General features: G+C 36.9%; 1 protein-coding gene across 3 annotated transcripts in view; it reads right to left on the bottom strand.

The window, feature by feature from the left end:
• Positions 1-18,673, bottom strand: part of Pli (E3 ubiquitin-protein ligase pellino) — a 147,658-nt gene that overhangs the window by 37,603 nt on the left and 91,382 nt on the right. For all 3 annotated transcript variants that reach the window (XM_083118569.1, XM_083118568.1, XM_083118570.1), the window contains exons 3-7: positions 16,349-16,478; positions 13,471-13,572; positions 12,034-12,228; positions 7,621-7,809; positions 6,448-6,546 (exon numbers count right to left, since the gene is read on the bottom strand). In XM_083118569.1, the coding sequence (XP_082974695.1) occupies positions 6,448-6,546; positions 7,621-7,809; positions 12,034-12,228; positions 13,471-13,572; positions 16,349-16,478 (715 nt within the window). The remainder of the gene's footprint in view (positions 1-6,447; positions 6,547-7,620; positions 7,810-12,033; positions 12,229-13,470; positions 13,573-16,348; positions 16,479-18,673) is intronic.

Here is an 18,673-nt window from a genome sequence, read left to right as displayed (position 1 = left end):
CACTAAATTTGACTGCCTGCATATGGCCATATAACAAATACATTACCCTGTGGTTTAAAAGTCGAAACAATTCATCATGAATCAACCACCTCTTCATCATTCATTCTCTATGATGAAATTAACTTGGAAAAGGTAGAATAACATTAATACAATGGCACCTCAATTATATATTTTCTAGGGTATCATGTCTCAAGAACTTATAATGCAGGAAAATGTATAATCTGGGAACATAATATCACAGTTCCACTGTATATTACAGTGGCAGTGATGGATTTTTGTCTAAGAAAAAGAATCAGAAATATATTTACAAAACAGGGTTCATGAATTTTAACTCTGAATTCAAATAAACAACAACAAAATGCCACGAAGTAAAAGATGAACTATCAATATGCATTTTTAGAACATGTTATTAACTGACTGATAATTACCACATGTGAATTAACAAGTCCCAATCTAGAATACTGGTAATGGAAATTGAAGTACAGTATATCACAGCAACATTACGCATGCTGTCTAGTAAATCCTGTGAAAAGAATTTCATATGGCACATTTGCAGTCATTCTTGACACCCTTACACAAGTCCATTCTTGAGCTTCTTCACAAAGTATGTGCCTACGAAATTTATACTGACATCTTCACACAAAATTCAAAATTAAGAAAAAATGAAATTGTGTCCTGATTCTAAATTAATTTTTATATATACCCTTGCAAATGTTGGTCAGAAGTTGTTAATTATCTGTTACTTTTATACAAATATCTTGCAATGTTGAGAATGCAGGTTTTTAAGTTTAGTCTAACTTTTCCTTCAAATGTTCTTGAAAAAACTTGAAACACTAGAGGACTATTTAAATACTGCTCTTCTGAATGCCTATTAGTGTAGTTTAATTTGTAAAAAGAAAATGGGAAAAAATAAGAAAATTAAGCACAAGACAAAATACAGTAAAACCTCATTAATCCGGGCCCCGATAAGACAGATTTCGCTTAATCCAAACAGGTGAAAGGCATAAGGCAATAGGCAAAAAAAGAAAAGCAGAATGCAAGGTTTTAAATGTTGTCCGTCGGGCAGATCATCATAATATGGGTATCGCGTATGTACGTACTGCATTGTATTGCTTTACATTTTACTGTAGTTTTAATGCACTTTCTGCTGTTCTTTTAGGTTATTTCAGTTAATCCGGACTATTGTTAAAACCGGTCAAATTACCCTCCCCATTAGTCCACATTAACAAGGTTTTACTGTGTATATATACACAAGGCGTCATTTTAATGGCGCCCACGGACCACATATTCGTATAGAGGATATCAAAACAAACAACTTTTCTTAGTAACATTTTTCTCGTTGGTGCGTCGATTCGACGCTACAGCCTTTCAAAGAAGACCGTTTTGCCACCTGGATGCTGGCAACCCAACACAACATTTGATCATATCTGTGAAGTCATTTCCTGCGGCGAAACAGTGCACGGCAGTGTTGTAAGGAACACACAAATTTTGTGTAAATGATAAACTACCAACCACATTATTAGCTGTAAAACGAAGTGAGAAACGCATCCAGAAGACCGAATATCATAGCCTACCAGCCAGAAGATCAGCAGTCATCTCAGGTGAAGGGGGAAATAAACCAACAATATGAGAAATGGTAAAAACGTATTCAAAATGAAGTGCCACTATCGGATTTTATCTCAGCTTACATGTCAAATATCAACAACAATAAATTTTATTGGACTTACAGCTTACATGTGGTTGTTTACGCCCAACTACATGTCAAATAGTTGCAAATTTCGTTGCAAGGTTGATATCTACAGGTTTGTGTCCAGATGCCTTGTGATACCTTTGCGCTGATAATGGAAGTATCCGAGGTTCACGTTGTTACATTACGGCTAAAACAACTACAACCACAGTAACAATCTAATTATGAATCAGTAGCGAATATACTGTCCTGTTCTCAGTTGCAAACTATTACATGTGTATCTGGTGCATAGATAAACACAGTCGTCGGGGAGCTTGTATTACTACTACTTATATCCCTGTATTTTCAACCATTTTTGTCACTTGCTCATAATGTACTGAATATACATTATATTATGTGTTGCTTACCTTTGGAATTTTGAGTTCTTTAATTTCTATTTTGTCATCTGTTCATGTGTCAGAGACAACTAGTATCAGAAGGACGAAGTGGATAGACTAAATTGTAGATGTCAACTTGGTAACTAATCAAATATTTGACATGTGAGCCGAGGCAAAATTCGATATGACCACTTCCACTTCAATTCTATTTTCTTTTACAATTTTTCGTATCATTTGTTTATTTCCTGTTAGGTTATAGAACGTGTTTTCTCGTTTATGGTACATAATGTGGCTGATTGTAGCCATGTCATTTTTCCTGGCATGTTCCTGGCAACCGTGGAACACATCGCTTCGACGGGATATGATGCCACAAATGCAATCAAATGTTGTGTGTGGTTGCCAGAATTCAGGAAGCAAAACGGGCCTTTTTGAACGACTGTACCGCCGAAATGATGCACTAACGAGAAAAATGTTACCGAGAATAGTTGTTTGTTTTGATGTCCTCTATACGTTTCCGTGGTCCGTGGGCACCATTAATATGACACCCTGTATATATTAAAAACAGTGCAAGATATATGTAGTGAAATAAAGGATAACATCCAATGAAGATTGGATACTAGAGAAGGGATACATAAATGTAGAAGATGAACACACACACACGGCATTCTTGACTATTTCCACAACAGAAAACCTGTGTTCCGGAAAGATGTTTTATTCTATTTCAAGTAATAAATAATGCCATGTTAATTCCAAATAAAATATTTTACCAATTGCACACAAAACATTAATAAATCAATCAGTTTATTTGGAGCTAGGACAATATATTTTATCCTCCAATGTAGTTCCCATAGTTGTTGAAACACTTGTCTTAGCGGTAGATGAGCTTTTGTAGTCCCTCACCAAAGAAATCTGCCGCCAGGTCAGACAGCCAATCCGTCATGGTCTGTTTGGCTTAATCAACGGTGTTGAATCACTTTCCAATGAGGAAAGTGTTCAAGTGGAGAAAAGGTTATAATCGCTAGTTTCTTGAGAGAGTTGCAATACACGGTTGCATTAACTGTTTGTCCATTCGGCAGAAAGACTGTCAAACGGCGGTTGGCTCCTATCGCGTTCTCAACATCATGCACCAATGAGTCAGTTATGATTGAGGGGTGTCCTGATCGTGGTTCGTCATGAACATTCGTGCGACTGGCCTTAAACAGACGTATCCACTTACGCACCTTGCCTTCAATAATGACATTCTCACCATATACCTCACGTAACTGGCGATAAATGTCTGCCGCTTTCACATTTTTCGCGGTCAAAAACCTGATCACTGATCGTATCTCATACTCGATGGGATTTTCAATCACCTGCACCATTTCCATTGTCCACCACCGCAACCACACCAAGCATTTCACAACGTGCAAATGGCATCTGTTTACGTGCAAGGCATGTCGGTAACTAACGCACATCTGCAAAATGCCAAGCACGCAGTGTTGCCAATGTGAGCGCAAAACGGCCCCTAATTAAAAAATAAACCACCTATTTATCACAAGCAACATGGAATTAACACGAAGCTAGCTTGGTGGTTGTATGCAATAGAATAATTAATACAAGCAGCTCACTTGTTGTACTGCAATCGATTTGATGAAACTGTTAACAGGATTTTTAAAACCCGTGGAATAAGAAGTTGAGTAAAATAATATGATAAAGAAAGTGGTTTCTGTCGTAGTGAGGCTTCACTGCATTAAAGTAAGACTTGAAGCTTTCCTGGCGACGAATGATGAATAGGTTCTCTCGGACTATCCACCAGGTGAGTTGTGGAAAATATTCCAAGCTTTAGAGAGCTAACGTCACTCTCATCTTCTAGCTAGGGCAATATAATTTATCCTCCGGGCCATCTTCTAGCTAGGGCAATATAATTTATCCTCCGGGCATGTTCCAAAAGTATCACATGTTTTACTTATGACAGTTGGCTATTCCGTTAAGTCCTCGCATGAAGATTGTAAAATTCATTATAGTATTTCTCAAGTTACTCTCTAAAGCTTGGAATATTTTCCACAACTCACCTGGTCGATAGCCCGAGAGAATCTATTCTTCACTGCATTAGTTCCTCAGAACTTCTTGAAAGAAGTGTGAAGGAGTTCTGGGATCTTAACCAAACCATAGCTGTTTCATTTAGGGCTGAGCCGATACCACTTTGAACCGTAGACCTATAACAATGCAGATACTCTGTTGTGATCGATTGTGTTCTTTGTAAATAATGTGAATATTTCACATTTGTGATGGCACAGTGGTCTGTATGGGTACCCAATTTTTAACTGTAATGCTGCCAGATGTTGGGCACCATGGAACCTGTGGAGTGGTAGAATACAGTTTGTGTGAATGTCCATTGTAAGGTGCTAACTTCCTGGTGGAACATATTTCCCTGCTTCACGGGCCTGAGGATAAGCTGACATCATCATATTTCCCAAAGAAAAGGCAGTCACCCACTGATGAAATTCTGTTTCCCGTACACTTTGTACTGTACTGTACTGCATAGTGTAATTAGGCCTATGCCCTTTAAATACACCATAATAAACGTGTTTTGTTGCTATAAACTGAGTTTTAATCCACTTTCTACTGTTCTTTTAGGTTTGAGTTGGTATTTTAAGTCCACTTTTATGCACAGTAAGGCTAATCAAGACTGGACCTACGGTTTAACCTTTACTCCCCCAATGATACCATATGGTAAGGTCGTACTGTTCCGATGATACTATATGATATCATGGTGCTGATTACGAAATGAATGTGCTTTTTGGACCATCATACTCTTATGTTTGGGTGGAGCAAGTCTGGTCTGGAGCAAGCCTGGGAAATTCACATTGATGCCCAACCTCCCACCTCTCCCTCTGCAACATATCCATGCCACATTTCCGAACAGTGTTTAACATCTTGGCTCATTATTCAACTTGTATGGCATCCAGGAACATGAAACATGTTTCATTCTCTTTGGAAATGTCCATTCTTTGAAAAGAATACTAAAGTTCGAGCCTTCTCCCCAAAATAGCAGGAGAAGAGTGGGCAAACTCCAGATTTTTAGGTTGTTTTTTCCATTGAAATTCGGGTGTCGCACCTCCCAAACCCCTTCCTCTGTTCGGCGTTCTGAATTGTACACGGTTGCATGTTCTGATGTTTTACTGTACTTTTATATTCCAAGTTGTTGTGAGAGAAAATTTTCACCCGTAGTTTCTGAGCAATGTATATTTTTATATTACGAATCTGCTAAAATCATTGCAAAGCCAAAATAAAACAAGTATTCAGAGGCCAATCGTGGTTTGGTTTACTGCCAGACCAGCTACATGAATTGCACATAAAACCTCATAAATGTTGGTGCCCATAATCTACGCACTGTGGCACAAAGCCCAGACTTTGTCCCCAGCATATGGGCATCTTGGCAGTGAAAGTGATAAGTATCATTTTGGCAGCAGCAGTGCAAGGAGATATGGATTTTGTGATTAACAAGGCCCAGATTTTTATGTAACCAAAACATGCAACATTTGTACATAAATGCGAAGAAATAATCACTGAAATGAATAAAATATTTTTTTGTCATCTTCGGTCATTTTAAGCATTCACGTTCAATTTTTAGGTTCAAGTGGTTCTCTCGGAAATTCTGTATGAAACCACTGGGCTCTAGTGATAAAAGTGATTGGCTCCTGTAAAATTATGAATATTCGAAGCAAATTTCTGGTTATGCTTTGTGTTCCAATTTCAAAGTATAGCTTGTTCCAGCTCAGAAATTTGCTAAGAAACATAGTGTTGAAAATTCAGAAAACTTAAGTTTAGAGTTACGAGAAAAAAGTGGCGTTAAAATCAGCATTGCAAGCCTTGTGGCACTTGCTGGCAACTTGACTCGCCATTCACTTTCTGAGGATAAGGAGTAACATATAGCAATGTTGCAAGTGCCATGTTAAGTGTATGCCTATGGCATCTCCTTCTATTTGTAATCTCTTACTTTATGTCACCTTTCTGCAACTTCTAGCTTACCTTGACATCATGATTAAACGGACACTCACAAAAATCACCCATGTCCAGGCTGGGATTCAAACCTGGGAACTTCGGTAGCGAGATTGAAAGTCTATCACTTAGTGTACTTGGCCACCAAGATGGCCGGCAGATGTTTTAATCTGGTTTGCAGCACAATACCAAGCCTCTTCTCACTTTATGAATTACATCGAGAAGGATACCTCTTCCTATTCTCAAACGCAGCATTTACAAAACATGGAAAAAATGTTCTGTTATGGAATGAAGCAGTAATGGTCATAATAGATGACATGTGCGACATTCAAGTGTTAGGTTACGACAGATATTTTTCACAAAACAAAGATGTTCATGAAATTTCAAAATGTTTGCACTTACAGGTGATTTGGCAAGACCATCTGCTGACCGCCACAAAAGTGTAGCACCACACAAGTCAATTAATGTTCCATCCTGCAGAACATTAGTTTCCTCTTCCACCTGCAAAACATTTACACAATGAACCACAATTGTCCTCCATTGATATGAACAGGAGCATTGCATCTCTACCAAAATAGGCAACCAACACAAAAAAAGCAATTTTAAATATAAAGAAACAGGCCAGCCACAAGACATCATCATAACATAATAAAAGGTGATTGTGACACATTCATGTTCTCATTCTCTCTCTCTCCCATTATTTCCTCCTACTCACTTCTCTTATTCCTTTCATCTCTTCTCATTCCTCTATTATTCTTTCCACCTCTTCTACTCTTTCATTTTCCCTCTCCTATAAATCTTTTACTTTATTCGCTTTTCTCATTCCTTCTATTCACATTCTTCTCATTCTCTCAATACTCTCTGCTCGCTCCTCTCGTTTTTCCCTCTATGCACTCCCTAACATTTCTTGCCTCTACTCACTCATTCATTCTCACACACCTACCTACCCACCTACCTACCCCCTCCCCCCCTCTCTCTCTCTCATTTTTTCCTTCTCCATCCTCTCTCTTTCGCTCTCATTTCCAAAGCAATATCAACATATTACACATTAATCCTAAAGCATTCCTAAATATTAAAATTTTGACAATCAAATTTGCACAATAACACATGTTAATCCTGTTTTGCGTGAATACAGCATTGTAAAATGAGATTTCTATGAAATTTATTTCCCTATGGGTCCCACACCACCTTGCAATTGTAACACAAAAGATAATGCAGAATTCGAGAATAAACACCAACCAAAATTTTTTTTGTCATTACCAACACTGAACAGAACTGATTAGGGGGGGGGGGGGAATGGTGCCTTGTCAATGGTTAAAATTTGCTTTTGTGACAAATACAAGAATCTTGTTTCTAAAATTCATCAAACTGTGGGAAAGCAATACAATACAAAATTGTGATTACTAAGAATTATAAGTGCTTGCATTTTCAAAACCAAAAGAAAAATAAATCTTACAAAAAATAATAAAGCACATACATAGATAAAAATAAGAAAAAGAAAGAAAAAACCCATATGGGAGTTACATCATACATAAACATGGTTTGGCAGAAAAAAAGTACTAAATAAATTTTCACCTTCACTCCCTTTTCAGGTGCCGAGCGAGATACCCTGAGACCATAGACACCCCCTCCGACCGACACTTCACGCCATACACCTGTGTGGGCTTCTCCCCCACAGAATGACCCACGAGGATGAAGGATGAGGACACCATTAGTTGTGAGTCCATCTATTTCGTGGCAATTCCGCCACTTGGTGGCTTTCTCCTGCAGAGACAACACATGAAAAAATAATATCAACATATTCAACACAAGGACTTGCATGTTAAATACTGAATTTACAGTGGATAACACACACACTAAAGTTGGTAACCAAATTTATATATTACCTGTAGTACTAACATCTTTATTGCCAACTTATGCACAAATAGGAATCCCCAGGGAGAGAGACCTTCAAACTCATGCCTAGGTAGGGTAACCATATAAATCTTCTGAGAGACTATGCCGAATAGTATGCTTATCTTTGACACAATTAGTTTGGCTTCTGCAAGAATTGTAAATAAAAGTCATTGTTTTTTATTATTGTGTTTGATCAACATAATAATTACTGTAGAGGCTCACATATTTTTGGTAAATAAAAAAGCAAAATTTCAGTATAAAACAAGTCAATTTCGGGTTCAAAAGCAGTAAATAAAATAAAATTTCGGTGCCATAGCTGTGAAAAATTGGATCAAAAGTGGTACATAAAATGACATTTTGGTTCTAAAATTGTGGACATAATCCCAAATTTGATTTATAAACTGCACCTGATTACACATCTCTCTTCTAATAGTACATTTTGTTGTTACCAGGGTATTAAGTATATTCCCGTATAAAGGAGTCCACTTTTGCTACTCACATATTTACAACAGAATTTATCAATTTTCTGTGAATTGCATAACTCACAGGATAATTCAAACTTCAGAAAATGTTGCATCAGTAAATAAACTAAATTTCATGTTTAAGAGCCTATTTCGCATTTTGCAGTTCATTTAACATCATTTGTTGACAAAACATGGTACGAACATGCACCTCACACCTTTCAGAAACATGAAAAATTAACATTATAATGTGTTATTTTACATTTTGTGCTTTCGTCAAAAATGAAATATGCATGCCTCTATGCATCAGTTATTACATCATAAAATTGAAGTATATGCAAGCTTGTTAAATTTACGTCAGAAAATTTTATATGGTGTTAAAAAAAACATATTTCAAGTAGTGAAAAATTGATGGGTCTAGACTTTCTAAAATTATTATTTTACACAATACTGACAATAAAGTGCATCGTAACCATGTTCAAGCTGAGTATACTGTGCGTGCATAACATGATTCATGGGTAGGAACATGCAATTACATTTTACACATTTTATGAATTTCATTTTAGAAAGTGGGAACTGCATTTTAATACCATTTTTTTTTTGTTTGTTATGATGCAAAATAAACTCAAACAGAAAATTTGCAGTTTACTTACCGATAATAATTTTCCCCAATTCTAGATTATCCTATGAGTTACACAAATTCCCAGCATGTTGATTAATTCTGAGGCAAAATGTGGGGTGAAGAATATTTCCTCAAAACATAATCAATTTTGTATATATTCCATGCTTTTCACATACGTAGCAGGAGGGTGAAAATTATGAACATGTCTATTAGGATGGATTTGTTTATTTTATATTCAAGTAAATCTTATCTGTAACATTACATCAAAGAATAAAGAACCGGTAACTTATGTATGGGACAAAGTCCACCAAGCATCAACTTCCTCTAAATATTTTTGCACTCTATGAACTTCACGTGGCTTTTGTTCTGGCCATGCATGCATGTCTTACAAGTTTATGTACTACTCAGTTGAAGTCATGCTTCTTCCATCAGTAAACCATGTAATGTTCAAAATTTCAGGATGTTCTGAGATATGTTGACACTATAAAAAAAAATCCATCACTAATTTTACTCTTCCCTTTGAAAATTTACAGTAAGGGTGCTTGGATGATCAAGCAGGCCATTTTCACCATTTGCTTGTTTTGGACTTGTCTTGCAAGATATAAGGTAATAAGGTATGTGCATGTTAATTTTGTTCCAAAGGGATGATGCTTGCAGCCTCTGACAAGAGAACCATGCTGAACAATATGGTACCTGCATGCATATAAAACTGACCAGTGATCGGAACGCTACATTTTAAAAGTAGCTTCGCTACAGCTACAGCTACATTTAACAAAAAGTAGCTCACTACGCTACTATTGTTCGCTACTCACTATTTCACTACTTTTTGCGCTACTTAGAACTGCATAAAAAAATGAAAAAAACGATATGGGTATTAAAAAAATCCCCTACTACTGGTAAATAGATTCTGTTATTTATTATCATGATTCCAGTCATTCGATAATTTCGATAGCAATGTTACTTCAGTTACTTATTTTTACAATTGTTTTTGAGAATACCATACCTATGCAAGTGGCATATCAATTCAAATTTGATATATGAATATTGCAATTCGGGTGTTACCCAAATTAATTATTACAACTATACACAAATAAAATTTGGTAGGATTACGTATTTATGTTCACATCAACATATTTTTCTTCAGAATAAATATTTCATCTTTTATAGACTGATATGAAGTCAGAATTTTGAATGAAAAGTACCTGGAGCCCTTTGACTACAAAAGGGCCCCAGGTTCGATACCCAGCAGAGGCACATAGTGGTTAGGATCCAGTCTCGATCAGCTTATCTATGCTTAAAATGGACTCAAAACAAAAACTAGGAAAGATGCCAAGTTGGGAGGATGAGATCCTCCTGCTCCTCCATTCCCCACACTGCTGTGGAAGAATAGATGAGGAGGTAAACAGAAGAGGACAAATGAATGATGGTGGACTATATCAAAGTGTTCGAAGAATAATATGGAATAGGGATGTACCTATGAAATGCAAGAAGATAATATGTAACATACTATGTGCCAATAATTACGTATGGAGCAGAGAATTGGACAATGACATAGAGAGACAAAGAAAATATGCAGGCACTGGAGATTAAATTTCTAAGGAGTCTTTTGAGGAAGACTAGAAGGGATAGAATAAGAAATGGGGAGATCGGACAGACAGTGGGTGTGGTGAAGCTTCAGGAAAGGATAGATCAGGCACAGATGAGATGGTTCGGACACATGAAGAGGATGGATGCAGAAAGACTACCAGTAAGAGCTTACAATGCACAAGGAGTGGAAATAAGGCCAAGGGGAGACCAAGATGTCGGTGGAAAGAGCAGATAGTGGAGAGTGTTAGGAGAAGGACAAGATTGGAACACCTTGAAAAGAGAGGAGTGGTGAAAGACCAGGAAAAAATGGAGAGGCTTCACTTCTATGCCGACCCAGCCAGAGGCAGGAAACAGCGAAGGAGGAGGATGATGATGTCATGATTAACAAAAGTTACAGAAAAGTGACGCAAAAGTAGAAGAAATACATAAATTTGAAAACTATGTATATTAACTAAAAAAAAAATGTCGTTTCTGCAGGAAAGTCAATAACTCGAACATACTTTTTTGCAATATAATAAAATTATTGAGGAAAGTGTATAAACCTGAGTGTTTTAAACTTATTGTAATTTTAAAATTTGTGAACAAATATTATCGCGAAAATAATTGTAATTCCAGAAACTCTATGATTCTTGTAACAATAATTTCTTACTGGTGAGATCCTATATACTGACGATCAATGCTGTTAACGTACTGAGCCATTTATTGCTGGCACTATTCCCTTGTCAGTGCAGTGGATATTCCATTGCTCGTTTTGCACTGCAAGTTGTGTCTTTCACAGCAATTAATGACATTTTGGTGTCTCTTACACCATGAATATCCACAGGATTTGTTCTGGGGGTGACGCAAACGAGGCACTTTTTTCCAGTGGTGCAGCAAACGAGGCAAAATAGCGATGCAGCTAAAAAAACGTAGCTGTTAGCAGGAATATATTCATATATGTAAGTTAGTTATCTGGATATCTGAATTCTTCAGATACTAATTAAATAAATTACGCAGATATCTATAATCTACAATCTAGATAATCTGTATCTCCATGTAATAGACTGTCTTTATGACCCTCCTGCAAAATTAAGGGTTATTGTCGATTTTTTCTGACGCTGTTGCCACATTCAAAATTCACCTCAAAATGTCGAGAAAAAATGTAGCTGTAGCGAAACAACTACAGGAATTTTGTAGCTTCGCTACCGCTACAACTACAATTTTCAAAATGTAGCGTCGCTACAGCTACAGCTACAAATTTTGTAGCTAGCTACAGTAGCGACGCTACAAGTAGCTCGCTACTTCTGACCACTGAAACTGACTTACATTGATCAATGGATTTTCACTAAAACTATGATTATCTCTGCCTAGAAGTAATTTCACTGTGCTACCCATTGCTGACATGGTGCACACGTGGAACAAACAATCTATAATACTACTTACACCAAGGAAGATGTTCCTAGATGAATCAAAACCTGCTGCATAAATTCGGGCTACACGTGAATTCGAACGTTCAGCCAAAATACGGCAAGCAAACCGAGATATTGTACTTTGCAACACTTTCTGATCACTTGTTTTATCACCAGGAATTGTGTCCATGACTACAAAGTCTATTGGAGACTCTGAAGATCGCCCAATCTGTAAATAAAATTACAAGTGGTAACAAATACAAACTTTACATTCAATGTTCACAAACAGATCAACACATTCCCATACTTAACTATACACTGTAATCTGAATTAGCCAAATACTAAAGGCAAGAATGTACATATAAAATTTACTGGTAATGAAATTTTATTCATTTCCATACTTAACGTACATAACCAGGTGATTGCCCAAGTTTTGCTCTTTGAAAAAGAAAGTGTGTATTATATTTAAGTTACAAAACCAGAGTGGCTATACAAATCATACCTTTATGTTCATACAAATAGTAAAGAAATGGCAGAATCTTGCACTAAGTTACATGGTGTTTACAGAAATATCAGAGTGGCAAAATTATCAGCAATTGTACCAATAAACTGATCCACTGGCATGCCTACATCAGCCAATACAGATAGAGTATCAAGCAATCGGTCTCCTGCCAGCTAGAAATAATGACGTGACAAAGCAGAAAATTTACAATTTCTAATGATCAATAATTATTCATGTATATTTTTCTTTTTCTTATTTTTATGTTGTTTTTCTGCCACTTTTGGTTAATTATGATGATGAGGATGAATGATGATTAGATGAATTTGAGTCATGTATCCAGCAAATAGCAATAATTAAATAAATCACCATTCAGAAAACCAACAAATTAGACCAAGATTTCAAAATAAAAAAATTACTTTTGCTGACATTATTAACCATTTTCCACCCCTGATCCCTGTGGCATCATACACTTAAAAAAATGAAAGGAAGAAATAAAAGAAAAAGAAAACAGGGAATCTTTTTTTTGTGAAGGGGAAATTTTTTTGCCTTTACTTTTTCTTTTTGGCTCTTTTCGGAAAGTGGACAGGTTTCATTACAGGAGGGAAGTTTTGTGAAAAAGTGGGAAATTTTATTGAGGGAGAGAACTCTTGGGTGAATAAAGGGACCAGAAAGGAATATGTTTTTAAAAAAGGGGGAAAAAGGGAGTATGGACTGAAAAGGAAGGGGATGGGGGGAAACAACATAAGAATTTGAAATATAATAGTGCCTTTTCAAAACGAGGAATTTTCAACAAAAAAATATATATATATTTATTGGTGCAGGCCAAAGATCCAGTGTGGCCTTAAAGTTCATGTGCATCATACAATACTGAAGGTAATAATACAATCAATAATAGTAAATCTCAGGCGACACATAGAAAGCATATACTGAAAATATGTAAGCCCTATAAATATTAAAGTAGGAAAATACCTGAAACATGTCCGTTTCTTCATCAGGCATGTATTCCACTATGATTGCCTTGTTTCTGGATAGTGTGTATGATATTGAATGCTGCTGCGAATTCAAAATTGCCTAAAAAAAATAATGAATGAAATTAAAATTCACACACTTTTCATGTATAAGTTATATTACATACACCTTCATTTTCACTACAATCTTTCAATGCAATGAAATACATAACAGAAGATAAACAACCAATGCCCTTTGATGAAACTCATCCTACATTTACTTATTCATACTCATTCACTAATATACACATTCAAATTAAAGAACATTGAATGTTGTGAAGGCAAAATATGCTATGGAAATTTGCATTATATTGTCCTAATATATGATACAGATATGCTACATATTCCAAAATGATACAAAAACCTATTTTTTATAATGCTCCAGTGTATGGCATAGGTATGACTCATATTAAAAAACAAGGTAGAGGAACGTATCATTTAATTTGTTTCAAAATATAGTATATATATCTGCAACATATTAAAAAAAAAAAAGTGCATATACCTTTGCTTGGTTGGTTGAGTTGGTGTTTTAAAGACACTTTATAAACATTAAGGCTAATTGAGACTGGACCTACAGTTTAAAATGGGATCCAAACCACTATGTGCCTCCACCGAGTATCGAACCCGGGACCACTTTATTACAAGGTGGTGACACTACCACTGCACCATCGGGGAGGCCTTAGACATATACTTTTATCTGGAGCAGAAATTACAGAATGGCATTCCAGCATTCAGCTGTCAACTATCGCACCTTGGACTTTCTACTTAAATAGTGCTCGGCTGTTGGTTCATGTCCCATATTACACTGACGACAGTTACATCCACATGGTAGATGCACCTTTCAATACTAGATGCTGAACTCATTTCTATACATGTTTTGGAATGGAGGGAGTTTTAGAAAATATTTCTCTCATGCAATTGAATGGAAACATGTGAGACTTTCCACTCATATTATTGCATGGCCAGCTTTGAAATTTCTAACATCAATAACATTTTTCAATTTCATGTCACTTCAGCATGAAGAAAAGTACATGTTTGAAGAAATCATAGAAAAATGGCTGAACCAATATGGTGGAGCCTATTCAATTACGACTTTGAAGTTTGAGCTATGTAACCAATATCTAGGGTAACCAACCACCCATCCTGGAATATCACATTATTTAACTATTTTAATTCGTCGTCATGTTTTATTTGGTATGTGGTATTTTACAGTTAGTAAAGGGGATTAGATGTTCTGTTACTATGATGAATTTAATAGCAATAAATACATCAGTGCTATGAGTTCAGACAGATACTGAGCAGTTGACCAAAGTACAGACTTTAGGAGGGACGAAAAAATACAGCAGTTTTGAAAGATTAAAACACGAGGGAGCAACAAGGTTGCCTTACTCTCTAAATCTGACCCTGGATGCAAGAATAACACAATTTCAAAGGTTATCGCATGAAAAATATAGATGTACTGTACCCCTTCTGTGACAAATTTCTAGACAAGAGTTCACAAATTTAAGTGTACAGGTTGTTTCCGATCTATGGTGACGATTTCAAACTGTGCCTACCTTAAAAGAAACCATGTCGCCACCATCGAGAGTGCTCTATTTGGTGTCCCTGGATCTTGGCAATTGCCCAACAGCGAAGTTTTCACTGTAGGAGACTGGCACGAAGTGTAGTCATGTCCAGTCTCAACCACTCCTCCTGACAGGCTTCCCATAGCCCTTCAATGGTGCGGGGTCTCTCTGAGACAAGGCTTGTTTCAGTAGGCCGAAGGCACAAAAGTCCACCGGTGAGGCATCAGGTGACTTCACTGGAAAGTCTGTAAAAAGAATGGCACGAATTCCAGTTCTTTCTGCCATTTGTTGGAGGAAGAGGCAGGTTGAGTGAGATGTGTGACTTGACGCCTTGTCTTGATGCACACGGTTCTGGTCCCTCCCGTAGAGATGGGGAATGTCATGGCAATAAACGGGTGTCAGGACGTTAGCCTGATAATAATCGGAATTAACCTTTGCATTTTTGGCAACACAATGTATGGTCAGCTTGCCATTGTACGAGTATCCTGCAATGATCATGAAACCTGTGCCAAAAATTTCCTTACATTCAGTGAACTATCTCTGAAAGTCCCTCGCACCTGTCGATCGATACAAAATTGCACGTGGCTTGCGACAGTCATCAAGATAAACATATGCCTCGTCCAATGTAACAACAAACATCCACTTTTCACCTGACAGGTGCCGCTCATAAAGCTTTCGACTGTTGGTGCGACGGCCCCTTGCGTCGCTTATCCAAACCCAAATTGTGGTGAATGATGGTGTGCACCGTCTTCAGTGATGTTTGTAGCCAGTTGGCAATACTTCTCTGTATGGCTGGATTCTCCCTGGTGACCAGCACCCTGACTTCCTGAATTGTAGCTGGTGCGCGGCTAGTGGTAGGCCGGGGGTTGGCCTGTTTCTGCCCCACAGGAATCATCCCACGCCTCACCTTACCTGCCCATTTCAACACCCGTGATATGCCATTTTTGGACACAGTGAATCCACGCTCCTTGCACTGTTTTATAATGGCACTATAACTGTAGTTTATGTCGGAAAGTGCAGTTATGTAACCCTCCCAATATGCACGGATTTTCTGCAGCTTTCTTCCCGATACGCACTAACCACACCTATCACGCACAGTCAACGGTCCAAGGTGCCCACACGACTGGCAGCTTCACTCTCTTCCTGCTTGGTGGTGTAGCACAAGATATGCAATTTCGTCACCTTAGATCAGAAATAACCTCTGTATTTCTAGTTCAAGGAACAAAATTTACATCTATAGTTTTAAAAACAATCTTTAGGGAAAAAAAATCTCACCTGTGCATCACGTGGAGTTGGGACCTCATAGTCCACTGACCGTTTCACACCATTTGGTGCTTGTCGTTTATACAAAACAAATTTACTTCTTCGTCGACCTCTATCACCAGCTGGTAAAAAACCATTATACCTAGAATAAGGGGAAACATTAAAATGTTAATGCATACAAATGTATTTGCAAGAAAAACAGGAAATACAGGGTGGTGCAAAAGTCAGTTTACCCAAAAAGCACACTGATAATAGTATTACGATAGTGTATGTGCTTCTTGTGCTAAGTAATATTTTTTAGGTATACAGTTGGTAACATTGTCAACAGTGGACTTGTTATTCTTTTTGTCGACAGTTGAGTGTCTTGTTGTAGTGAGGTTGCTTGTTGTTAGATGACAGAGTGGACACCCTGGTACCATTGATTGGCCTGCGCGTTCTTGTGATTTGACGCCATGCGATTTTGCTTTGTGGGGAGTTGTTAAGGATATGGTATACTCATAATCAGCGGCAGTTTTGAATGCACTGAAAGACTCAATTATCAATGCATTTCATGTCAGCAACAATGATAAAAGTTTACTACATCGTATTTGCAATTCTGTTGTTGATCGTTGCACACAATGTGTTATAAACAATGGAGGACACTTTGAACAAAGCCACTGAAACTGGAATTTTGTGTATAAACTTGAATTTGTGTATGGGTATATGTGTATACCTCCTGGTATTTCAACAGCTTCAACTTACAAATGTTAATTCTAGTTATCAAACTAAATTCTCTCTCTCTCAATGAATCATGACTTCAGCCCAGGCATATTATGTAATTACATATTTTTTCCTTTGTATGTAGTCAAGCAAAAATAACAAACATCAGTGAATTATGATGTTAAAAACAATATACATACATTTTGTGTCACATACTTTTACATATTTTTAGGTATGTTACAAATTACATATTTTCCCATAAATTGAAACATTTCTCTCATTTTGATTGAGTACTGCAGATATTTAGGGTGTCCAAGAATTATCTCTACAACTTCAAGTTTCAATAACTCCAATTCTACGTCACATATTTACATGCTGTTTGTTATACAGTCATGGAAAAAATAATTCCCCATAGAGCCTTAATATGGGTGAAATATTTATTAAAAGTGGAGTTATTAATAAAACTTGGAAGTTGGAAAGATAATTCTTGGACACCCTGTATTTGTGTGACAAATATTCCAAATATTGGGTGATTTCCTTGCTAGAGGCCCCAAACTTTTGTCTATAAAACTGCCATTTACTTAAAATTTGTCTTGAAGTTGTGAATGCACAACCCCTCGCAATAGGTTAGGACTCTTCCAGTGACCTTGATTTGTTTTGTTCCATGACAATGCATCTCGGTAGTGTTGGCTGGAATGTGAAGGGAAAAGTATACAGAAATAAACCTCGCACAATCGCAGCTCTGAAAGAAGCTATACATCAAGAGATTGAAGCCATTACCGATGAAACTAAGAAAAGTATTCCAGAATTTGGAGTGTGTGTACAAGAGTGCTTGCATGTGGAAGGGGACCATTTTCAGCATCGGATATGAGCACATCCTGTTTTACATTGATGAAGGTATGTGCATACAAATTTTCAATGCAAACTTAAGTAAATGGCAGTTTTATAGACAAAAGTTTGGGGCCTCTAGCGAAAGAATCACCCTGTACAATTTATCTAACAAAATTAGTAATTTTCATTTGACAATAGCAGGCCCATTGACTTAGTTTCATGTAATTTTGTTTCAAGACCTGAAAATCACACAGGCTCTGTATGTATTTCACTATTGCCATATTTTGCAAAAATCCTTCCCGATTCCTAGAACTGTGACTGCAGCTCAGCAAATGAAAGAAATGATCGAAGACAACAAAAATACTAATGCTATATATATATCAGTGATTTTGAATGTATTATTACATAACATGTGGGCTTTAGTGATCAGTGAAGAAATCAAGGGTAAAGAATGAACACTGGTCATATCACATGTGGAGGTATGACAGTTTTATGAAGAAAAAAAACTGTAAATTGTCATGAAAATCAGTCATATCATGACCACTATTAAGACACTGACATGTGTTCCCCCACCTAGTTTCGAAACTAGGAAACTTAAATGCCACTGTGAGGAAATGATTCATGCTTGCTTGCTAGGTCATTATATTGAGTGGAAAACCTAATTTTGAAAAATAGAGTGTTACCGAGTTTCTATTCTCTGCTTGTTTGTATAGAACAGTGATTTATCCTTACACTGCCAAGTCTGTAAAATTTCCATAACTTAGCCCACTTTATGCTCAGATTGGCTAATCGGGACTGGACTTACAG

Source organism: Lepisma saccharinum, chromosome 3, assembly GCF_977018435.1.
Source record: "Lepisma saccharinum chromosome 3, izLepSacc3.1, whole genome shotgun sequence".
Taxonomy (NCBI): domain Eukaryota; kingdom Metazoa; phylum Arthropoda; class Insecta; order Zygentoma; family Lepismatidae; genus Lepisma; species Lepisma saccharinum.
The sequence above is the reverse complement of the archived record's forward strand: the minus strand, read 5'-3'. Positions and strand labels throughout refer to the sequence as shown.